Source organism: Cebus imitator, unplaced genomic scaffold, assembly GCF_001604975.1.
Source record: "Cebus imitator isolate Cc_AM_T3 unplaced genomic scaffold, Cebus_imitator-1.0 Scaffold345, whole genome shotgun sequence".
NCBI classification, from domain to species: domain Eukaryota; kingdom Metazoa; phylum Chordata; class Mammalia; order Primates; family Cebidae; genus Cebus; species Cebus imitator.
In genome coordinates this window covers 357141-383171 of record NW_016107660.1, presented here as the reverse complement: position 1 = coordinate 383171, position 26031 = coordinate 357141, and the positions used below count along the sequence as shown (strand labels likewise).

General features: G+C 38.6%; 1 protein-coding gene across 11 annotated transcripts in view; it reads right to left on the bottom strand.

Annotated features, from left to right (window-relative positions):
• Positions 1 to 26031, bottom strand: part of LOC108287484 (neurexin-3-beta) — a 584298-nt gene that overhangs the window by 380032 nt on the left and 178235 nt on the right. For 10 of the 11 annotated variants that reach the window (XM_017505915.2, XM_017505920.2, XM_017505922.2 and 7 more), the window contains exon 2: positions 18423 to 18604. In XM_017505915.2, the coding sequence (XP_017361404.1) occupies positions 18423 to 18604 (182 nt within the window). Of the gene's footprint in view, positions 1 to 18422; positions 18605 to 25552; positions 25559 to 26031 lie in introns of all 11 variants that reach the window. The other variant, XM_017505923.1, reaches the window with a different exon arrangement.

Here is a 26031-nt window from a genome sequence, read left to right as displayed (position 1 = left end):
AGTCAATTTCTAACCTCTTCTAAACTAAGTACCAAAAGTAGCTGTGACTTTGAAAACATTCCAGAGTGCTGTTTACACATACTATGTGAAGGTGTGACCCCAAACTGTTAACACAAGCTCTGTGTGGGAGGAAGCACAATCAAATGTCTCCAGGGGTCAAGCAGATGGATGATGCTGAGTGAGGTGACAAGGAGTGGGTGGAGATTGGGGCCCTTGAAAGAGTAAAAATGGCAATGGCTCCTCAGCTCCAGTTGACAAATGCTATGAAGAACACTGGCCCAGAAGAGTTAAATCTTCCAATCTTTAAAAAGAAACTGGTAATATCAACTTGTATATGAAATATCTGCATTGGCCGAGGTGGGTGGATCACAAGGTCAAGAGATCGAGACCATCCTGCCCAACATGGTGAAACCCCGTCTCTACTAAAAAATACAAAAATTAGCTGGGCGTGGTGGCACGTGCCTGTAGTCCCAGCTACTCAGGAGGCTGAGGCAGGAGAACTGCTTGAACCCCAGAGGCGGAGACTGCAGTGAGCTGAGATTGCGCCACTGCACTCCAGCCTGGCTCCAGCCGACAGAGCAAGACTCTGTCTCAAAAAAAAAAAAAAAAATACACACACACACACACACATACACACACACACACACATATTTGTGTGTTGGATCAAATTTAAAGGATATCAGCTGGGCACATTTTCTAAACCCCTTACATTGACAAGGGGAAGACAAGAAGCACCCTGTACTCTAAGATAAGGAACCAGGAAGGGCATGATTGGAATCCAGTAGAAGAAGTGAGTTAACTTCTGTGTGCAAATCACCAAGCACACAAAAGGGAGAAGAAAGGAAAGCCTTTGTCTCTGCTCTTTTTTTTCCCAGGAATGCAGCAAAGAAGGATGGGCTGGGGCAATCGGAATAACTCTATTTTAGATACTCTCATGCAGCTGCCCTGCTATGCTCAGGAGTCCCCATGTACTGATCTGGTTCATGACCAGTGGGGACAGCATAGCTGGCTCACTGGGAACAACAGAAAGTCTCCCTAGGAGGGAACCAAACCTTGAACTACCGTGAAGATAGAAGGAAACAGAAGAGTGACTCCATATGGACACCCACAGTGACTTAAGAGTTTATTTCCAGATGGTAGAGTGTGAATAGGAGAGGTTGGGTTTTCAAATTTTAGCAATTCTAGGTGCAAATTTACAAGATAGCCATTGGTGGTTAGCTATAGAGTTTCAGTCCACAGAATAGTGTTGTTCTGTTTAGGTTTTTTTTTTTTTTTTTGAGACGGAGTTTCGCTGTTGTTGCCCAGGCTGGAGTGCAATGGCGCGATCTCGGCTCACCGCAACCTCCGCCTCCTGGGTTCAGGCAATTCTCCGGCCTCAGCCTCCCGAGTAGCTGGGACTACAGGCATGCACCATCATGCCCAGCTAATTTTTGTATTTTTAGTAGAGACGAGGTTTCACCTTGTTGACCAGGATGGTCTCGATCTCTTGACCTCGTGATCCACCCGCCTCGGCCTCCCAAAGTGCTGGGATTACAGGCTTGAGCCACCGCGCCCGGCCTCTGTTTAGGTTTTTTAAAAGACACAGAAACAGATACACACACACACACACACACACACACACAGACACACACACCCCATTTCCCACTGTGTGAAATGAACTATTCTGCATGGATCCTGTGATCTTGGCATCTGCAGCATAAAGATGTCACAGTGACACCTGTAATCCCAGCACTTTGGAAGGCAGAGGCAGGTGGATCACAAGGTCAGGTGATGGAGACCATCTTAGCCAACATGCTGGAATTCTGTCTCTACTAAAAATACGACAACAGAAAAAAAAATCGCCGGGTGTGGTGGCATGTACCTGTAGTCCCAGCTACTCGGGAGGCCAAGGCAGGAGAAACACTTGAACCCGGGAGACGGAGGTTGCAGTGAGCTAAGATTGCGTGACTATACTCCAGCCTGGGTGACAGAGTGAGTCTCCATCTCAAAAAAAGAAAAAAAAATGTCACAGTGCACACAAAGCCTTCTGACCAACCACATCAACACAAATACAGCCTTGGTAGTCGAGCCACACAATGTGACAATATCAGCTGTTCTCTTGCAGAGAGTCACTGGAGCTCAGACTGTATGCCTCAAAGAGAAACGTGGTATTTCTGCTAGAGTTAGGGTTTATACCATAGGAGAATTCATTGTTAATATACTATTTATACCAAACACCTCACCTCAAGCAATCCTCCTGCTTTGGCCTCCCAAAGTGCTGGGATACCACCAGCTTTATTTATACCAAACACGTTTTTTTTGAGACAGAGTCTCACTCTGTCACCCAGGCTGGAGTGCAGTGGTGCAATCTTGGCTTCTGCAACCTCTGACTAGTGGGTTCAAGCAATTCTCTTGCCTCAGCCTCCCGAGTAGCTGGCACTACAAGTGAGTGCCACCACGCCCAGCTAATTTTTGTGTTTTTAGTAGAGACTCGGTTTCACCATGTTGGCCAGGATGGTCTTGATCTTCTGATCTCATAGTCTGCCTTCCTCGGCCTCCCAAGTGCTGGGATTACAGGCATGAGCCACTCCGCCCAGCCACCACACTTTTTAACAAAGAAGCAATTCACGGAAACACAGGGAGAACATTTCCTATCATGCCACCTATGCTCTCTTATATCCATTATGTAATGTGGTGTCTTTTTATCAAAAATTCATGGTCATTTATAAGAAGAGAGCTAATGCTAAGTTCCCAGTTCCAGAAAAGTATCTGTTATGATAGGGTGAATACAGAAATTTGGATGAGACACATCTAACTGCTCTTCGGAGAGCCATTACAAAATATCGTTCTTTGAATTTCTGCAAAGGCCTAGCTTAAATAAAAGATGGAGATTTAAAGAAACAAAATAAAAAGACATCTATAGTTTTCCCTTAGAGCTGACTTACTGTGTCTGTGTTTCAGTCCAATGTTTGGATTGTGTTTCATGTGCACACACACAGCTTGAAAGAGGAAGCGAATACTCTGTGTTTTGCAGTGTTTGGGTGTGAATCAAAGGGAACATGTGGTTCCATTCTGTTTTTTCTAGCATTAAGTAAAGAGAAAAACCTAATTGGTAGTAACACTGTCACATAGAGGGTGATCCTGTAAATGACTGGGGGTAGGAAGGAAAGTACTAGTGCAGTATACAGCCATCCAGTCTAGGCAGGCTTGCAAAGTATTTACCAAACACGGTGCAGTCTGTCACCACAGAGGGTGAGTTTTCATTTGGTTGATTTGGGGTTTTGTCTTCCTTTTTTCTTCCTAGGTTAGTGAAGTTTAGATGCTTTTAGCAATTTGTTGTCTGTGAAATGCAGATGCATGTTCAGAAGGAACTCTGCACAATTTCAAAATGACACAATAGAAATGGCCATAGGCATTTCAAGGAAAAAGAAACTAGAGTTGAGGATATAGGTGTCATTTTTGTTGTTGTTTCCTTTTGGTGTTGAAAACAAGCTAGAGTGGTCGTCAGGGTGGTGGCAATAGAACCAGAGAGTGGGAGAGCTCTTTGTGCTTTTTGTAAATTACAGTCATGAGCGACATAGTGACATTTTGGTCAATGATGGACTAAGTATATGAAGGTGGCCCTGAAACTGCGGTTGCCAAATATCTAACAGTAAGAAAATTATGAGAATGAAAGAGACTTGATCTACCCACCTCCATCTTGCTTTTAACCTCCAAACTTCTTTGCCCTTGGTCATTCCTGAGCATAGTCCAAGCTAACTATGGGAGAAATTTAATTTAGATTTTAAATGATAATAGCCATTCACAACAACTAAACTGCCTGGTAAAACTAATGAAAGCCACCAGGTTAAGAGGATGAGAGATGCCTGAATTATGCTAAGATGCAGGCAGAGTTAAATAATTACCAGCCATTATCTGGAGATCACAAGATTTGCAACTTTCCCACTTACTCCTGTAATTAACATCCCTAATTGTAGCACCTAAGATTAGTCATTTTGAGATGTCATTTCAGGCTTTCGCATTTCTGACAACCAGATGTCCCCCACCTGGGCAAGCAACTCTTGACTCAGCCAGTCCTGTGGCCCCCACACAGAAGCAGACTCAGTGCATGCAAATAATTTTCCACATCCCATGATTGCACCCCTAACCAATCAGAAGCACCCCTACCCCAGTCCCTACCTGCCAAACAGTCTTGGAAAAACCCTGGCCTCCAAATTTTCGAGGAGACTGATTTGAGTAATAATAAAACTTTGGTCTCCCATTTAGCTAGCTCTACATGTATTAAACTCTTTCTCTACTGCAATTCGCCTGTCTCAATAAACTGGATCCATCTGGGCAGTGGGCAAAAAGAACCCATTGGGCTGTTACAGTCCTATAAAATTAAAATACTGTATTTTTACTCTGCTTTTTTGTTTAGACATGTTTAGCTACACACATACTGTTGCATTACAGTTGCCTACAGTATTCATCACAGGACCATGCTGTGCAGATTTATAGCCCAGATGCAATAGGCTATACCATATAGCTAAAGGTGTAGCAGGCTATAGCACCTAGGTTTGTGTAAGTATACTCTATGATGTTCACACAACAATGAGATTGCCTAGCGGTGCATTTCTCAGAACATATCCTCCTTATTAAGTGACTCATGAGTGTATTATAATAAAAAAGATTAAACTGGAAATTTGGGAGATAAAGAAAAATACAAAGATGAAAATGAAAGTTTGAAGGAGATCCTCACAGTCCATTAACTAATTAATTAATGAAATATGTATGATATCCCTTGTAACAAAATCCTGCAAATTCAAGTTCTGATTGCTTGTCTCCATTAAGGACTCCCCCACTAGAATGTAAGCACCGTGAGGACAGGGAGTTTGTCTACCTTTTTCACTCTTGGATCCCAAGCACTTAGAACTATACTTGATAGCAGTAGGTGGTTAAGTAAATAATTAAATTGTTTTCAGCAAAGTAGGTGTATTAGTCCTTTCTTGCATTAATATAAAGAAATACTTGAGAATGGGTAATTTATAAGAAAAGGGGTTTAATCGGCTCATAGTTCCATAGGCTATATAGGAAGCAGGGCTGGGGAGGCCTCAGGAAACTTACAATCATGGCAGGAGGCAAAGGGGAAGCTGGCACATCTCACATGGCTGAAGCATGAGGAAGAGAGAGACAGGGAATGTGCTACACACTTTACACAACCAGATTTTATGAGAACTCCATCCCAAGAACAGCAGTTGGGGGATGGTGCTAAACCATTAGAAAACACTCCCTGATCCAATCACCTCCCTCCAAGGTCCATCTCCAATACTGTGGATTACAATTGAGCATGAGATTTGAGTGGGGACACGGATCCAAACTGTAACAGTAGGTTACTCATTTCTGCTGGCCTGGCTAATTTTTTTTTTTTTTTTGGAAACAGAGTTTTGCTCTTGTTGCCCAGGCTGGAGTGCAATGGCACGATCTCAACTCACCGAAACCTCTGCCTCCTGGGTTCAAGTGATTCTCTTGCCTCAGCCTCCCGAGTAGCTGGGATTACAGGCATGCACCACCACACCCGGCTAACTTTGTATTTTTATCAGAGATGAGGTTTCACCATGTTTGTCAGGCTGGTCTCAAACTTCCTACCTCAGGTGATCTGCCCTCCTCGGCCTCCCAAAGTGCTGGGATTATAGGCATGAGCCACTGTTCCCAGCCCTGGCCTGGCTAATTTTAACTTGGGAATTCTATTCTCTCAACCTGCATCTTACCTAAAACTAAGTGTGTCATGTTATAGTTTTTGCTATGTGCTCCTGTATCTTTTCTCAACTAAACCTCAGAAAGATTTTTGTCTTCTTTTAAGACGTGGCTGTGCTTTGTGGATCATTCATCGTGCATTCCTGGTATTTTGGAAAACCACGTCATTCACACGTCACACCAAAGCTCATTTTTCTCTTTCACACTCTAGTATTGAATTTAAGCTTTGCTGTTTAGCCATGCAACAAAACCAGCTCCAGTACTGCTGATATAAGCAGCAAACATGAAAGCCTGTTAACCTGAGGAATTAGGCATCAAGTAAGAGGAAAATTAAATGGAATCTGCTCCCACTTCAATAAATGTGATTTTCAGTGTGAAGGTCTACCTTTCAAATATTTACTATACTCTGTTGCTAGACATTAGAAGCTAACAGACCAAGGGATGACAGGCTGGAGCTGCTGTGAGGACACTCATATCTGGATTTAAATTACAAATATAGGAAATTCAATACTGACTGCAGTAGGAACAAATGGGTTTTTGTGTTATTTGAGATCAATTACAGTTTTTAAGCAAGTGTATTTGAGGACTTCTGATATAGCATTTGTCATACACTGAAAGATGAGAATGCATTTATCCAATAATCTTTTCTGATACACAAAATTTGAAAGGGTTTTTATTGAGATATGGGAACTAAAGTTACCTCTAAAACACGTATTCTACTGCATTGCATTCAAAACCTCAGCTTAGTTTCCAGGCCAGGCCTTTCATTTTGCATAGGAGTATTTAAGTAAGTAGCTTGGCGGTAATTGGGTGCCTTAATGTCATTGGAAAAAAAAAAAAAAAACACTGGGAAGCAAACAAACATATTGTAAAGTGAGTTTCTTTGAATCCAAAAAGAAAGTGACTTATTTTAAATTATGTATGCTGCTTTAGCCAAAATTCTATGTTCCATTCTCTATTCCTGTTTATCTTTCTTAACTGCAAATTTAAATAAATATCACAGGTTCTGCTAAACTCAACACACCCAATATACGTTACCAATATATTGTATTATATTGAATAGAAAATTATGAAAAGCAGTATCTATCTAAATCTGTGACACTGGACTCAAACATATCAATGCTTAAGACCTCTTTCCTTTCCTTAACACCTTTAACAAAAGGTTACTTAATCCTCTTAGTCTAAGAATATGGGTTTTTAGCCATGAAAAGTCAAGCAGTGGAGTTATTTTCAAGAGGGTTTAGTGACCTAAGTACTGCCTTTTGCATTTAATAGAGGGCTGGAAAATTTCATAACCATTAGTCATATTTGTAGCTATCCAAGCTAAGATAATGATAAGGGTAATCAGATTCCATGCCTCATTGCACATGATCACTAGGATCAGGGGATTTGTTCTTTTTAGGAAACTGCAGTATGATTTAAATCCAAATCTCCCTCTCCAAACTGCAGCTCCAAATGTGAGGTGCCAAGAGAGGAGAGATGAACCAGATAAGGACATCATTTGAGGACCACAGCAGCTTACAGGGTCCAGCAGTTGAGCCATTCACGTTTGGGCTCTGATACGCCAATTGCCTGGTTGCTAACCTTCCTATTGGAAATGACAACCATCTCAGCATCTCTTTGGTCTTCATTTCCAGGTCTCCAATCACAATTTCCTTAGGTACCAAGAGCTTAGCTGAGTGGTAGGAATACCAATGTTGATATTTAAAATAAAACAAAACAAAACAAAAACCTTATTTATTTTGTAGGGCTTTTCAATTATAACAGGGCATGTTCCCTTGCATTCTGTCATTGAATTTTTCCCACAATACCATGAGGGTGGCAGAATAGTAGCTACACCTCTACCATTTACATAGGGTAACTGCTAATTGGTGGCAGTTCTCTAGGAGTAGATGCTGGGTCCTCTGGCTCTAAGTTAATAATGCCTGTGACAGAAAAGAAATGCAGAATAGTGGTCAAAGTCCTGAAATGGCAAAGGTTATATGCCGTAATAAATACCAATAAAGATGAAGAAGACATCTCTCTAAACTGATTTCTGGTGAAAGAGGCCTAACAGGTATAAAAAAAAAATAGCTCTGGAACAACTTGCGTTTGGAAGTCTTGATTCTTTTGATTTCTGTAAAACTTCACTGTCTAAGTTATCCCCTACCCTCTAGCCTTTCCCTTTTGGTTCTCTTTTTTTCCCCTCCTTTATCTTGTAAATTTATGCATATATTTCCCAACTTATTCATCCCCCTCCAGACGTTAGCACTCCTCAAACCTTCCACGGTCACTGCCACGCTGTGACTTCTCTAGGCCCTGCCTCTAGCTCTCATCTCTCATCTGAGCTCATCACGCATTTCCAATTGGAAATTTCAACAGCCTGGCTCTTGGGTGCTTTCTGTTTTGCATCACTAAAGTCAACCTCTTATCTGTTTTACTTCTCTGTTTTGTTTTTGGTAATGAAATCACAACCTTCCCAATCTAGATATTCCTGGCTTCTCTCCTTTTACAACCAGCTGACAACACCTGGCGATTCAATCTCTGTTCTTTGGTTTTATCGTCATTACCTCCTTATATTCATCGTCAGAAATTAAGTCTTTAAAAATGTTTCTCTAGAACCACTTACGCAGGACCCTGCTGTTTTCCTTCAACCTGTTGAAAAACACTTTTAACAGAGTCAAAGTACATAATCTCCCTAAAAATTAAGTGCTGGCCATTTCATCTTCTAAAAATTATTTAAATGTCTTCTCTTTGCTTTCAGAAACAAGCTAGTGTAAGTATAACATTCAAATCTTCTACACTACGTACCTAAAGTACTTGGAAAGAAAACACAAGAACATGGCTATCATTGATGGAACATTTTCTATGAGCCAGATAACTGATCGGGGATTTTTCCATATGTTATAAGTATTCACAGAGCTACAAATTGGGATTATTGCCATCTGCATTTTAGGGAGCAGTCAAATAATTCATCTGAGGCTACAGAACTAGTTGGAGACCGAACTAGACCTTGAATCAGAGACCACTTGCCCCTAAATCATGTGTTCTTTGTGCTACTCCATATTACCTGCCTTTTTTCTTACATCATTCATTCTGTTCAAACTGAACTCATGAATTTGAGAATACATCCTGTATTTCCTTTGATACTACACTCGGGCTGTATTATCATCAGGTGTGTTCTTGCTTCAGGTTCCGCTAGTCAAAATCTGCCCCATCCCATCTATGTACATTAAAAAAAAATCTCAGCAACCAGCAATATTTTTACCTTCTTTGGTCTGTAAGCTGATTCTGTTTCAAGAAAGATTTGTACATATGATGTTCATTTCCTCGCGCTAGATGTTAACCTTCTTCACATCTCTAACAATCCCAAGTAAATTGCTGTTTCCTAAGCATGTATTGAATTAAAATTATTGCCACTATGCTTTCTAATCTAAAACTTTCATTAGGGGTGTAATAGTAATTAAGGGTCAGAATTGCATTTGAAAGCCCATTCAGCTGTTTATTAGTAGTGCTATCTTGGGAAAATGCTTTAGCTTCTTTAAACATTAGTTGCCTCAATTATAAAATGAGGATATTAATAGTGACTACCTCACTGAGTGGTTGTGAGCTCATTATAAGACAGTGTAAACAAAGTTCCTGTACAGTGTCTGGAACCTGGTATTTTGTCAATCAGTATTAGCGGAAAGTGATAGTAATGGTAGCAATATAAGATGATCTCTAAAAGACATGCTCCTGAATAAATGTAGGAAGTAATAATCTATGCCATTAAATTACCTGCCGTTTTACAGAAATGGACGAAGGAAAATATACTAAATTATAAGAGGTTAACTAAGGACTCAAAAATAGAATACGAGCCCTTAATGACCAATCATTTCCTGTCATCCTGAGTATGAATTGATTTCAGGATGAAGGTTAGCTTGGTCGAATCAACAGGGCCTATCTAAATGTCTTTAAGTGATTTTAGGCTCCCGAGGTGTCATCGTAGGCCAAGAAATGACAGGTCTGGCTGTCAGTACCATCTGTGAGGCTAATGTAGTTATACAGTTGCCTCTGACATCTATCCCTGAAACACTAACAAGTTGCAACAGCAGCAGTGACAGCACCAGGATCTAAGAAACTGATTCTGTGGAGTGGGTGGCTAATGAATTCCCCCATCAATACACTGAGCTCTTATGCCTTCTGAATACAGCTAGGGATCTAAAATCCATCATCTACAGCTTCAGGGAGTCAATGAGTTAATCCTTGCCCTGCTGCACTGAACAATACCCCAGGAGTAATGACGAGCAGCAGTGCAAGCGATGGGTCAGTGAGATAATTCATCCAACCGACGGTGTTAAGGGAGGCTTGCCATTAAGTCCTGTGAACCCCAGCACTCATGTGATGGCACTTAAGAGTTTGCCTTGCTTGTTGCATTTTAGATTCATCTGAAAAGCTTCTGCTATTCAGAACTTATTCAGCTAGCTTGATAACTGCAATAATCCAGTATATATACCACCCAGCTGTCTTTAAATCAGTACCATTCCAGCTCCTTAGAATTTTATATTGCTTCATTTCAAATTTCAGAGGCCTGATGAAAGTTTATTCATTGCTTAGGAAAATAAAATACAACATTTTTTTTCTGAGTTAAAACGAGTTAGTTGAAGAAAAGTCTTCGAGTATCAATAGTATCAAAATCTACCTAGGATTGAAAGCTCACTATGTTACAGAAGTTGCACGAGAGTTTTATATACACCACCTCATAATGAGTAGAAAGCCTCATTTCTTGTTTTTTGCATTTGCTGTGGCTTTTCAAGCCTGTTCAGGCTATGTATGCCAAGGCTGGTCACAGTACCCCCAACACGTAGCACTTTTCCTGACATATAGTAAGAATTGAACTTATATATATCATATATTATGCTCAGGAGCTACATTCTCTTAATCTTAGTTTTTCAAAATTCATATTGTCTAAGCATTGAGGATTCTGAAACATAACCGACATTAACTGTCTAAGGGCACTTGTATGAACCATAAATGAGAACGACAGAGCCATTTGGCCTTTGCTTCTCATAATTTCCTACCAGCCATAAACTATTTCCCACACACTTTGTCAGCTTGATTTTTAGGATTGCATGATTGTAAATTTTACTTGCATAGTAAATTTATAATTCACTTTGCCTTCATATTTTGGGGAATCAAAATCTATGAAGTATTTTTGCTTGTATTTCTGGTTTTAGGGTTTCAGTTTACTTAGTGGCGGGACCTACTTAGCTCCCCACAGGCGGGTCATATCCCCATTAGGACTCTGGTTCTAGCATTGTTTTGTGGGGTCTCTATGGATCCCCAAGTACAGGAACAAGCCCTTTGTGACTTTATCTGGTGCCCAAGGGGTGTCTAAAACCATTCTGATACTAGGCCTGTCTAGAAAGATTTAGCTTTCCCGCTGCTGCTACTTCTTGGTGGTGGTGCTGGTCATGGTGATTGTCATCTTCTTCTTCTTGCTCTTTTCTTTTCTTTATTCTCCTTCTTCCTCCTCTTTTCCTCTTTCCCTCTTTTCCTCCTCCTCTTCTTTCCCTGTTTTCATATGAAGTGGCATATTCCCATTTCCCATGGTTGATACAATTAAAGAATGAACTTCAGGACAGGGCAGGTGACACTTTCACTGCTGAGTCTAGAGCCCTTTGGAAGCTTATAGTAAAGAGAATAGAAGCACAATGCATTGTCACCTCGTAACAGGGATAGAAACACAATGCTATGTAACGAGACACCAAGGAGGCAACAGGGTCACTTATCCTATCGACTGAACCCATGTCATGACCTAAATTCCCTCAGAAGTAACCAGCTTCTTCACTTTATGCTAAAGAGATGCTCCAAAAGTCTTCATTGTGAATCTGGTTAATTCATAAAATTTACAATTTGTCAGATGAGATCGAAATTTAAAAATTTTGCCTAAAAAAATCCCAGCAGACTGATATAAAAAATTAAACTAAAACTTTCCTTCTATATATGTTTCTCTAATGCAGTCATCACCTCTACAGCACCCACTTTATTAGGAAAACCACCATTCTACATTTGTGCAGTGTTTTGCTAATAATAAACAGCTTCTAAGTACTTTATTTCATTTGATCTTTGAGAAGACTCTGCAACATAATATTTTATGCCCATTTATAAGAAGAGGAAGCTGAAGCTCCAAGTAGTAGAATGACTTACTAAAAGTCTAATAGCTCACTGACAGAAATGAAACTCAAATCCGCATTTTTCCATAACTTGACGTCTCTCAAAAACCATGTGTGGAATCAAAGTAAACAGATTTAGATAGAAATATCACGGGACTAATAGAGATCTGAGAAAACACACACCAACTCCCCTGCAGATAGCTGCCTCTGGTCCAGGTTACATAAGCAGTCACTTCATCCAATCATCCCTTCCACGCCTTTCTCCCACCTTCTTCTCCGACTCCGCTGGGACAGCATGGCTAAGCTGAAAGCTGCAGAGACAATGCCCAGCAGGTCCTCTCCATAGAAGTGGCTAATGATCTGGAAAAACTCCTAAGCCCAGAAAACCCAAAGAGGCCTTTTTCACGAAGAGCAAATAGCAATGGAGGGAAATACAGAGCCAACCTGCAGTGCACAGCACTCTATGGGAAACAAAATTGCATCTGTTGGATATCTCTGTTGTTTTCTTGTTCTTTCCTTCTTTATTTGCATTACCAGCCTCAAAAACACCAACATTCTTCTGTACTCCACTGGAGAGTTCCCCAAATGCAGTTTCTGATTCAAATCCAGTTCTGTCACTGGCCAAATCCAGAGATGAATTTAAGCTAACAGCCCCTAACCTTACCAAGGACTATCCCAGAAGATGCTGAGGGTTTACTGTAAATATCGCACATAGAGACAGCCCAAATGAAGCATCCAGGCTGGCAATTTATAGATGCAATAGATGGGAGGAACAGACAATTCATCATCATTCGGCTTACTTCATATAGTCTATAGGACTCTTTGGGTGCTATAAATTATGTAAAAACAATACAAATGAAACTTAATAAATATCCAATTTCCTCAAATGTGACACTGAGAAAATACTATCAATCTGTTTTCAGAGGGTCCAGTTTTTGGAAGGAGAATATTTTGCCATCATGAAAAGGGCTCCATCTGGACAGCAGTTCTTTGTATTCCCCTCACCCTGGTTTATGTAAAAATCTACATTTTAAGTCAGGAAGGAAATAGCTGAGGAAGGTTATAGATTCTTGTCAAACAAAACAGATGCCCTAACACATAAATTTTCACTGTTGCTGAAAGGCTCATAATTAAAAAATGAATCCAAGAGGATTTGCTGTAAATTACAAGAAAGAAATTAATAGGATGTCTTTTTTACACTCAGCATTAACTACATAAAGAGAAGCTAATTATTGCCCAGTTCTCCGCAACCTTCTATTTTATAGGTGGTGAAAGGAGGTTGTCAAGAGTTTCATGATAGTAATAACAAGCACTTCATGCTAATCTCTTCTCTAGTCCTATTCAGTTTTTTCCCTGTTGTATAAATGAGGTGAGTATAACATGACACAGCTCCATAAAGCCTAGATGTGGGGTCAATAGGCAGATGTCACTCACAAGTGATAGCAGCTTTTCTCCAAAATTGAGCTTTAATTCCTCAACAATTGATTTCAATGGAGAGAAGCTAATATGTGAAATCTATTTTTAAAAAATTCCTCAATCCTAGGACACTCTCCCTTTAAGGAATCTCATTTTATGCACATATGCTTCAACAAAGATCTCTTTGCCTTTTTCAAACACGCTTAATTCAAGATTCTATTAATATAACAATTTATAATTGATTCGGAAAATATTGCATCATGGAATGTGAACCCAAAACAAAGAAATGTTAGCTAATTTGAAGCAAGCAATTTCTAAATAATTTTTCTCTCCGGGCCCTCTCTGGTTGTTTAAAATGACCAAAGCCTTGTCTTGTTCTGTACTTATTGTCAAAACCTATATAACTTTCCTAAGGCCCAGATGAGTGGGAATGCTTTAGGTTTAAAAGAAAGTAACAAGAGAAATAAGAGCCTCTGCTCCCTTGGCCAGAATGAAAGACAATCTGAACAAATCATGAAACAAAAAAATGTGCTCTTCAGCCATAAAAAAGAATGAGATCATGTTCTTTGCAGGGACATGGATGAAGCTGGAAGCCATCATCTTTAGCAAAGTGACACAGAAAGAGAAAACCAAATACCGTATATTCTCCCTTACAAGCAGAAGCTAAATGATGAGAACACATGAACACACAGAGGAGAACATCACACACTGGGGCCTTTGGGAGGGTGAAAAGTAGGAGGAGGGAGAGCATCAGGAAAAATACGTAATGAGTACTAGGCTTAATACCCGGGTAATCAAATAATCTGTACAACAAACCCCCACGACACGAGTTTACCTATAATGTGTTCATAGCACTCAACTGTCTTGGTGACCTTTTCTTCCTTGCCTCAATTATTCAATCTAGGACACAAATACCTTCATTTTACCCAAGTTTTCCCATTCATTTCTACCATCCCACACAACTTCGCACTTCCCCAAATGAGCCATGGTCACTTATCCCTCTTTCTGTCCAACTCTCCTATCAAAAATTAAATTCTGTCACAGGATCTGACCTTAGCCTGGTATAAGAAGGATGGCAGTAAGACGGACTACTTTAAATGAATTAGTAAGTAATTCCAGGACTTGCAGTGCAACACGAGCTTAAGATACCACTTTTCCAAAGAAATTTTAATACCTAGGGATTTCAAGATAATGAAAGAAAAGAAATGGGAAAATTGGAGCACACGAGGAGGGATAGTGTGGAGCTGAGAGCAGATATGAAAAATGTGCAGTGTACATTCACAAAACCTCACTTCTGCACATGTGGCAGACATGACTAATGGAAGCTAGATCTCCTGCCTATGGATTTGCCCGCTGCTCTCACAAACCCTCCCAGTGTAAAGCTTGAAGTGAGAGAGTGAGGCTCTGAGAAATTGCAGGCAAGGTGAAGCCTGTTTGCCACTCCTGCCTGGGGCTATATCCTAGAGCAGGTGCTTACCCCAGGGTCAGGCTCTCTAGTGTTATTGGAAGAGCATTTTCTCTTCCTTCAAATAAGTCCAATTGGGGGTAAAAAGGAAATATTCCAACGACAATGTTGATGCAGCTCACAATACTTCAGGAATTTCTAGGAATTTTCCTCTTTGAAAGTTTAAAAAATACAAGCTTTCTTTGTGTCTTCTCCTTCTCCTCAACTCTCTCTCTCATTCACTCTCACTCTGATGCGCGCGCACACACACACACACACACACACACACACACACCCCACTGGCTAATTTTAGAGTTTGTATCTTAATTTTGACTAACTTTACTAGCCTGACCGCCACTCAGAAGTAGCACCAAAGTACTTAGGTTTTTGTTGTTGTTGTTTTATAGTGAACACTCATACTCCAAGAATGAAGCTTTACCCCCATGTCACCCCTTGTTGAAGCACATCAATAGGCAGAGCCCTGTCCTCTTCTCTTATCCCTGGAATTTATTCTGCTGTTATGCTCTGAATGTGCCTCCCAAAGTTCCGATCACCAATGCAGCAACGTTGGGAGGTGTTTAGATCATGAGGGCTCTGCTTTCATGATTAGGTGAACGCTATCCTAACAAGGGACTTGCAAGAGTGGGTTCAGTCTTTCTGCTCTTTTGCCACATAAGAACACGGAGTTCCTTTCCTTCTGAGGATGCAGTGCTCACCTTAGAGGTGGAGACTGGACCCTCACAAGACACCAAACCTGCCAGCACCTTGATCTTGGACTTTCCCAGCCTCCAGAACTGTAAGAAATTGATTTATTTTCTTTATAAATTACCAACTCTGAAGTATTCTGTTATAGCAATAAAACAAACAAACAAACAAAAAACAGCAGAGTAAGCCACCTGCTTTCAACTACCCCTTGTGTCTTTTTCTTTTTTTTCTCCAGGGGATTTCTCTTCTCCTAGGCAAACTGTAAGGTGAAATAGCATCTTCTGCCTCATGCTCAGTCCCTTCCACTTTCATTGATGGCCCCAAAGCTCTTTTACTTTTGAGTAATTTTCTTTAGTACAAGAAAACAAACCATTCAACAAACAGAACCATCTTTTACAGATTATAAAGTTATAAAAGTATCTTAATAGGTATTTATGGTTTGATTTCCCTGATGGCAACAACTTAAATGTTCAAAACAAAAAGCTGGTTTTAAGAATTAAGTCTTTTAATCTTCTACCTGGCTTTCTGTATTTTCAAGTGTGATAAGAAACCTGCCTTCTTCTGTGCAGACAAAGAGATAATCTGCAAGGAAATAAAAAATGCTTTCAAATGACTAGACCCACGAAGAGGCCCCAGGCTCGAGAGGGCCATGAACATGTCAGGGTCACTCTAGAATCACACAGATTCTCCACATCATAGGATCCTTTTTTCTTTTTTTCTGAAAAGGTTAGGTGACACCATCTCCTTATCTAAGATTCGAAGGAAAATCTATTGGGCTTTCACAGAATGTTTAAGCAATCGGCAGCATCACCCAAGTGTCTACAGTAATTCAGAGATTTCTTTTCATTTTGATATGTCTGGCAATTTTGCTCATATAAAGAAAATAATATTATACCGCGTCAAATCTAATGGGTATGCTTATACAGAATACACACACTAATAAATGCACACAAATGGATGTTACTTGAATCTGAAAGTATGTATAGCACATTCACTTTTCAAAGACACCAAAGAAATGACAGAACTTTATAATGGCATATTATTATATGCTGGCATGTTCTGGTTCCTCCTAGAAGTTACCATGATCTGTATGACAACTTTATTAAAACACTGCCAATTTCAAGTAAACCAACAGAAAATAGGAAAATCTCTCTCTTAAAAGTAGAGATGTTCTACAAAACATGAACGAGCAGGAATGGATAGACCAGTAGTACATTATTTGACTCAAAAAGATGCTCATATCCGTGCCAAATCATATTTTTCTTAGGAAGTCAGAAAGAACAAAACAAGAAGATAAATCACTGTGGAAATGCAAGTGAGCTTGTAATAATAGTCTAGTTATAGCCGCCATGAAATAGTCATTAAGTTATATGCAACATAAATCTCACAGAGTTTTGTAAATTATGGTGGCTCTTAGAGGCCAAATAAAGATAAAGTGTAGTAAGTATGGCTGCCTTTTTTTTTTTTTTTTTTGGCTCCTTGGCATGGGTTTTTAAAATGTTTTAGCTCAGGCTCATAGCACTATATGGTTCCTGAAGCATCTGAGAAAGAATTAAAAAGTTCACAACTTGATTCAAGACTCCTCCACCACATTTTGAAGGTGATCATCTCTAACCAGTTCTTTTCTAAGCTCCTAAGCAGAGTCTTGCCCTGATCTAGCTTATACTGGGGCCAGACAGACTTCCAGATCAAGCCTAGTGCTTTAAACTGCTCCCATTTTCAAGGCATGCTGGAAGAGCAAGTGCCAGATATGTGGTCTGCAGTGGGAGCTAAGCTTGCCATGCATGATTCCGGCCAGCCATCTCCAACTCCAGGGACCCGCAATGAAATTGTATCCTCTGCTTCTCTCTGTACACCTGCACATTAGCAAAACTCTGATTCAGAGATTCCAATCAATGTACTTTTTCCTCCTTTTTGGAGGTTGGTAGTAATCCCCAGTTGATATTTTTTCTTAACTGCTTTTTCCTCCTGCTATTTAAACTAAATCTTATTGCTCCAAATTAAATCCATTCTTTCTAGGCTTGTCATTGCTAACTAATGAGAACAATTCCTCTCTTTGCTCTTGGTGACTGCGCTTTTGGTACTTACGGATGAGAATCATATCTCTCTTTAGCCTACTTTCTTAACTGCAGACTGCACAGGTGATAAAATGGGTTAATTGTTGCTATAAAAATATTTTCCATCCTTAGAAGAATTTTTCTTCCAAATCATTTTAATTTCTTAGCCTTTGCTGTGTTCTTATGATCTACAGGGATTGAGGGTGCAGTGCTGTTAAGGACATATGGACAAGACCAAAAGCAAAATGTTGAATATGCAATACACATGAATTACTCAACTCTTGATCACTGTCCTGTGTCCTCTTCGCCCTGCCCACTCGGGCACTCTGCTCTCAGTTTTTATCACACATTTCTTACAGCTCTACAGTGATGTTTGAAGCCTAGGACAGGGGTCACTTAATTATAATCTGTAGCTTGTTTCTACAGACACGTTTTTATTGGAACACAGTCACATGTATTTTCAAACACATGTATTGTCTCTGTCTGCTTTCACATTACAAAGGCAGAAGTGAGTATCTCTGAGAGAGACTATCTGATCTGCAAAGTCCAAAATATTTATTCTCTGCCTCTTTTCAGAAGGTTTGCCAACTCCCAGCCTAGGAGACTGTTAACGTTCCACTTGGCTTTGCTGCTTGCACCAGGTAAGATCCATACCAGGTAAATCTCTTAAATATACCCTTAGCAGTCTGCTAAATGTTCTACCACAGAGTTGGGAAGGGAGTCTGCAAAGAAAGAATTTCTTTTTCCTCTCTATATACCTGGGGCAGAAGAAAGAGTTTTTAAATATTTTCCTCCGGGTACCCTATAAGCATGATGATTCACACCTCAAAACCATGTTTTATAAGCATGTGCACCTTTGCCACATTGATCTAGAATGTTCTGCTGCATCTACCTGAATCACCAACTCAGACCACCAATAAGACGAGAAGATCCAGGCCAAGTCCTGGTACTCACTATGTGAAGCTGGAGGAAGTCACCAAGTCCTGGAGCACTGTCAATGCGGACCAAGATGCCATCCTTCACAGTGGTGCTGAAGCCCACGGCAAGGCGATCAGAGCGTGTGCTGGGCCTGTCATTGGCTGGCCAGGTGTAGAGGATGAGGCCACCGCTTTTCCCAAAGATGTACGTAGCGCCAGCTGCAAAAGCAAGGAGACAGGGAGACATCAAGGTACTGTATTGTATGCAGCCAGCTGTATCACACTGTTGAGACCTTACACACAACAGCTGTAGAAAGGAAATGTCCCCCATGTGACAGTATTTGGTTACTGAGAGGGATGGATCCCAAGGCTTCTGAAGGCAGCTATCACCCCAAATTAAAGACTCAGGCAAAATGAATGAATAACAAAGCAGATTTTGGTGAGAATCATTTTTGACATCTTCAGCTCCTGCTGCATCACGGTAGAGGGTAAATAACATCCTAAGCATGGGAGCTTGGGTACATTGCGATAAACAACTTTCTGACCTTCCTCAACAGCAGGCTTCATTTTCCATCTTGGCTAGGACAGGCAAAAGAGAGAAAACAAGTCCCCTGTCTCTTAGCTACCAGCATCATCTGGTCAGTGGAGCCAGGAGCCTTACCAAAGTGAAGATAACAGAACAGTCCAAACCATGTCCCTCATGCCTGTACCTTCTTCCACTCCCACAGGAAAGAAAGCAGTGGCCAGAGAAAACCAAGTTACGTGACTAAATGCATTTGCCTATTTCACTATTATGTTGCTATAAACATGGTAACAAAAGTTATTGCCAGGAGTCTTTTAAAAATGAACCTTTTTTTTTTTTTTTGGTTCCCTCATGGTATTATTTATCTGGCATTAAATAAGTTTTCATTTCCTTTTTCAAACTAATAGGAAGAAGATACAAGAAACTTAGAAAAAAACATCCCCGATAATGAAATTTGAACATGACAAGTGGTAACTGTCAATTATGATTAGTGGGCTTATCAGTATGTTTACTATTTACTTGTCTTTTTACTATTATCCATATGAACTCAGGAGCTACTAGGAATATATTAATTTAGAACTACTTACAAAGCAAATGGGAATACAAATAAATATTTGTATTTCAGAATTTATAAAAAGTATATTTTAAGAAACATGTTTTTAATCTGAACTGAGGAAAACCATTTAGATTTGGTGACCAGAAAAGACTCCGCCATTTGTTGCCCCTGTGGTTTTAGGCATGTGGTGTAATCCACAGCGAATACTTCCACGAGTTATTCATCTCAAAGTTCAGAGCACATTTGACATCAGATCTTCTTGTATATTTCCCAGAGACCACATTCCAACCCTTAAAACTATTTGAAAGCAGCATTAGACCACCATTCAGATACCTTTAACATTTACTAAAAATCTCAAGCACTGGCCCACATGTGTTCCCGAGCTAGTTTACAGAGAGTATTGGGTGGAATTATGTTAACCAAAGAAGCGAGTTATTTATCTTGTTTAGAAATAATAAAGTTAACTCTTGTGAGACTAGAATTAGGAATATGTGTCATATGTCATCCTTCCTAAAGCACTAACACTCATTAAATTCTGAGGCTTATAGAACCTAATTTGTCTTCTTTGAAAGGTCACTATTCTAGTTACTCCAATTTGCTCAGTTTGTATATTACATGTAGCATAACATTATTTTCTTTTTTATGAATTTCTCAATCCTTAGGGGATGGTGTCTGGAGAGCTCTCCGCACTCATCTGGAAGGTTTGGAACTGTGGTATGCAAAGTTTATGATTAATTCTATACACAAAGCAATGTTTACTTCCCACCACCCACAAATACCCTCAAATCTTCTTAAAATTACAAATGTGGGTATAATGATTTACCCTTGATATCTCTCCATCTGTGAAGAATTTAAATAATTCCTCTGTAGATGATTACAAATGTCATCACTACTCTCTTTATTCTTTATTTGGAAAACTGAAGGTTACTCAGTGATTAATGTATAGAATCACCAAAAAATGCAAATCAGCCTGTGACATTTCATGGCAATTTATAAAAATCTTTTACTTTTCTTTCCTAAATATATAGTGGATTCTGCTACAGAGACAAATTCATACTCTATCAGGAAATAATTTTGTCACTACACAAGTAACAAGTCAAAAAACTGATAGCAACATATGCATGGTGCTTTACAGTTTGCAAAATATTTTCAAATTCATTTGCTGATTCTTTGAAATAATTCTATAGGATATTTTATATCTTAACACTGTTTTACAGATTTGGAAACAGACGCTCAATTATCTGACTTAAGTGGTACCGTTTTTAAGTGTCCAGACTGAGCCTTCTACCTCTGAAAGCCTTTTTTCACCACATACCAACGTAATTACACAATAAACTGTATCAATAAACTACACCAATGGGGCAAACAGCTGTCTGTACTTGGTTCTTTTCACATTTTTGTATCAACCTAAAGCAGAATGAAAACAAAGTCACAGCGCCCAAAGTTGGTGTTTCCACAAGCTTGTTTGCCCATCCCACCATATCAATAACGATAAGCATTTTACTTGTAGTTTTCATTCACTACCCTGCCAGTAATTCTCAATGCCCCAATACAGAGAAGAATATTTTAATACATAAATATATAATTTCTTATATGTGTTTAGAAGGTCCCAGTGGCTTTAATCTTTAAATAAACAAAAAGCAAAACTTTACTATGACAATATTTGATATGAAAGATTAAAATCTGATTTAAAATTATTTGTATTGCTTTTGTTATTCTTAATTTACAATGTCACTATGTTAGATAATTCTAATTTTATAGGTGAAGAGATCATAAAAGATACAAAGTACCTGGCATATGATTATTTTGCTATGAAGAAAAAAATATGAAAATATCTATTCTTGGTAAAGAATTTGCTGGTAAGAGTGAATAAAGATCCTGAATACTCCCATAGTCCAATGCTATGGGGCATTAGAAGTTAATTAATAATTACAATTTTTTACTCTGATATTATTATTGTTCTTTCTCTTTACGTTCCATCGTTTGCCATCTTGCGTGGTTTTTAAAGGTAAATACATACTTTGTGTTAATTTTAATATAAAATGCCTAGAGCCCTACAGGGAACACAGAATTACTTTGCTTTATATTTTCAAATAAAAAAGTTTGTATTATTTTTAAAGGTGGATTACAAATCAACCTGTTGGGAACATCCTGGGACCTATAAGAACCCCACTTAATCCATTAAAGATTTTCACTTCTGAGCCATGCAATACCATATTACATGCTTTCTCCCGAGCCTTGTACTTCTGATTGCTGGCTTCTCACCATGTTCGGTGTGCTGATGCAAGATCATACTATATATTGTCATCTTCAGAATCATGTAAATTTCATCCTTGTTGGCAAAAACTGATCAATTGAACTGAAGAAAAAATTGATCTAGTGGCATTTTGGCCATTTCACACTGCAGGATTTGCAAGTTTGCAAGGCTGCTTTGCTAAGTTTTAACCAACACAGTATTCCAGGAATGAAATCTCTACACAGTCACCACTAACAAAGATTAAGAAAATACACCTCATCTTCAAATAGTTAACAAGGATGACATTTTTTTTTTAACTCACACCGTGCAAATAATGGGTGTGACTTATTGTTTTCATAATTGGCTAACTACTTACTGTGATGAAGCTGGTGGTGATATTGACAGAGTGTTTTGGTATGTGTTCTGTGTGCGTGTGGTTGGGATAGCAGTCGAGCAGGAGAAAAGGATCAAACAGTCTTCCATGCAATCAATCATGAAGGAGTCCTGAGTGGCAGTTTAATATAGTCACAGAACAAGCTAAATAAACAGTTTCTTGAAGAGAATGAGGAATATAATTTTTTCTCATTCACCTATTTCTCCAAAGTTCTTAAATTTTGGGCATTTTACTGCTTATTTTATTAGAATATAATTGCTGATGGCAGTTTAATTTTCCTTTATTTAGGATCACTTAGGTAATTATTTTATTGTGCTTGTTGTTTTGACTTAGAAACCCTGTGGCCTTGCCTCTGTGGCACTGGTTCTATTTCCAGTCTCATATCCAAATAGCACATCACTTTTCTGGGAGATTATTAACAGAAACAGAATCCTTGTCTTGTTTAAGATGCACTTTAGACATAAAAATAATACATACCTACATATTTGTATGTGCATATACATAAGCCTATATATATTTATGTGTGTGTGCATGCATGTGTCTGAAAAACAAGAAAAGTTTAGGTAAAAATACAATAGACTAGAATTCATTTATTATTTACTCTATCAAATAACTACAGGTAAAACGGCTTAATAAAAGTACTAAAATACAATAATACAATATTAGTTCTATGAATGTGTGTGTATACAATATATACGTGTGTGTGTGTGTGTACATGTGTGTGTGTGTGTGTAAGCAAATCAGCCTCCCTGAAATAATTCCATTGCTATTAAAATGGAACAAGTTTGGAAAGCATCTCCCAGGGGAAATCTGAGAGATAAATTTAAAGAGAACTGGATAATTTACTTGTGGACAAGTATAACAAGTAGAACAATAAATTAAGTAATAAAATAAGTATAACAGTTATGTGCAAACTACATGATGGATAAACTAGGATAAGAAATAAGATGTCAGACTCCTACTCTGGTTCTCTTTGATCATTGCCTGAGAGCTTGGTATAAAAGCTCATAACAGTAAGGTATATGTCTGTCTTCCTTTATCATTTCAGATTTCTTATTCCTTATTTCTTTTTTATTACTCTCCCACAGGCTTACCCACATTTGTGTTCTTTATTATAAACTGGTAAATCCTTTTGGAAAATAAATGGACTATCAATGACATAAAATATAGTCTGCCAGTAGATGTAGTTATTGCTATTAAATTAAAACTATCTTTTAAATTCATATCAATTACTATGTAGCTAATAAAACCAAAAGCGAAAGACTTGTGGCTTTGGAACTGACAAATATCTCTTCTAGCAAATAGGAGAGGCGTAAATTTAACTGAAGGATCTCATCATATCTGATAGCCCAAAGAATACATTTTCTCAATTTCTTTCACTTAGTTTGTTCCATGGTTTTTCTCTGCCCTTCATCTCCCTAGCTGTTTTGGGAGTGAATTATGTTCACTATTTGATAATAGCTGGACCTTATATTTCCATAGAATTGAATGGTTTTCAAGTTGCTTTCCTTCAGAGTGTCTCCTCTGATGTCTCTTTCCTCAACATTCCCTGAAATATTAATGGCAAATATTTTTGTTATTATTTTAATAAAAAAGAAAATGGATACTCAAGGAGATTAAACAACTTCATCTGTTGCTAAGTAGTAGAGCTGAGAATAGAATCAGATCCTCCCCTTCTTGACTCTGTCCTCTGCTCCAAAGCTGTCCTAATGGGATAAAGACTCCGTAAAAACATCCCTAGAGATCAAGAGCTCCATAAGGAGGGGAGAAAGGTGAATAACAGACGGAAAAAGTGCAAACAAGGCCTCTGCATTACAGGGGGAGCCACTAGGGAGTGCAGGGTAAGTGATACACGTTTTAAAAAGAGCTCTGCAGTTTATTTATTGAATAGATGGCTTGTTATGACTACTTTGTCCATTTCAAATTTTTTGAAATAAACACCAGAACTGATGATAAAATAGCCTTAAACAAAGCAACATTGAGTAGACTGAACGTTAAGAGAGAAAGTTCATCTATTTTTAAGAACATTCTTTTCCTTTGGCAAAGAAAAAAAAAGATAACTCCGTCTCAAAAAAAAAAAAAAAAAAAAAAAAAAAAGAAATGAGCAGATTTGCTGCTCAGTAAGCTGAGAAACTGACAACATTCCCTAACAATTAAGCATATCATGAGAAAAAGCCACTTCTTCTCAGACAATGCTCAGACAAGGTGAGGTCTCCCTCCCCGTGGGGCAATCTCTTTCTCTCTGTTGAAGGAAGAACAATTAAAACTAAATAGCATCAAAGCAGAAAACATCTTTCCTTCCTAGGATCTACAAAGGCAACATTTCAGAGCATGTCCCAATATTCCAGAAACAAGGCTTCAACTCAAAGACTTATAAGCAGAATGAATACCAGTTCAGCTTAGCATTAAATCTGTTTTATAACATGGAAACTCAAATTTGTGTACAGAGTGAGACCCATATATATTGTATCCAATGCTGAAGGGTCCAAAGGAGCCAATGGAAGAACAATATAAAACAAATAATATTCTATACATTCACTAAATGTTTTTCATGAGTAAAAAAGTCTACCACTACTTAATCCTGGTGGTAAATACCATGGAAGAGAGCCATTCTTCATGGTGTAATAGGTTATGTACAAACCCTGTTCTTACAAATATGCTTGGTTGGAACTTTTGATTGGAAAATTATGAATTTTTCAAGCATCAATGAAGAGGAAACAAATAATTGTGTCATTTCCAAATCTGATGCCAACTATTGAGATGTTCTATTGTGTTACCTTATATAAATTGTAACTCCCAGAAAGTCTGAGAAAAATACAATCACACTTAGTTTCTGGACACACCAATGAGTCTTGACAAACACATCATGATCCTTTGTAAGTAAATCTTAGGGGTAATGATATTTATCAGCAACACATTACTTCAGAAGCATGTTATATCACAAAAATATAAAAGAAAGTTATGTTTACCCATTAAATTTCAGGACACTTCCACTAAGGAAAAAGAAGATGAGTAGTGTAGAATTCGCAATGCTGTGGATATTAAAATTAATCTAAAAATAAATTTTCCACGGACACACTCAAATTCCCTCTTGCTTAAAGGCATTTTCGTAAGTTCATTGTTTTTCCTTTGGGGCAATGTTTCTTTCACAAACTCTTTGGTACTGTCTAGCAATACTAACTCTAGACTAATGTTCATATCACTATTGATACTAACACCAGCTATCTGTATACATTATTTATATGTTATAGTATACAGTATAATATTACAAAACTTTATATTTTTCACTTGAGATATTTTTGCTGTATTAGTTTGCTAGGGTTGCATAACAATGTACCACAGGCTGGGTAACGTAAACAACAGAAATTCATTGTCTTGTAATTCTGGAGGCTAGAATTTCAAGATCAAGGTGTCAGCAGTGCTGGTTTTTACTACAGCTTCTCTTTTGGCTTGTAGACAATCATCTTCTCCGTGTGTCTTCTCACGGTTTTCCCTGTGTACCAATCTATGCCCTAATTTTCTCTTCTTATAAGAGCATCAGCCTTATTAGATGATGACCCATCAAAATAATCTTGGAAACTGAAAAATAAAGCAAGGTCAGAAACATCCCACTCCTGATTAATTACACCACATTCAGAAAACCCCATCTCCAAATGCAGTCACATTCTGAGGTGCTGAGAGTTATGACTTTAATATATAAATTTAGAAAGGAGATGTAATTCAGCTCATAACACTTACTATCTTGGTTTTAAAGATGAGGGAAGCTACAGAATAAGGTAAATCTACTTGCCAAGATCGTTTACCAAATATCGAATGGAATTAGGACTTTAATCCAGGTCTAACTCTACATTCTTTTCATTATATCAAACTGGATCCCTAATATTCTCACCATTTACCTTTACGTGTGTATCTCGGTGGGGATGGAATGCTGATGGAA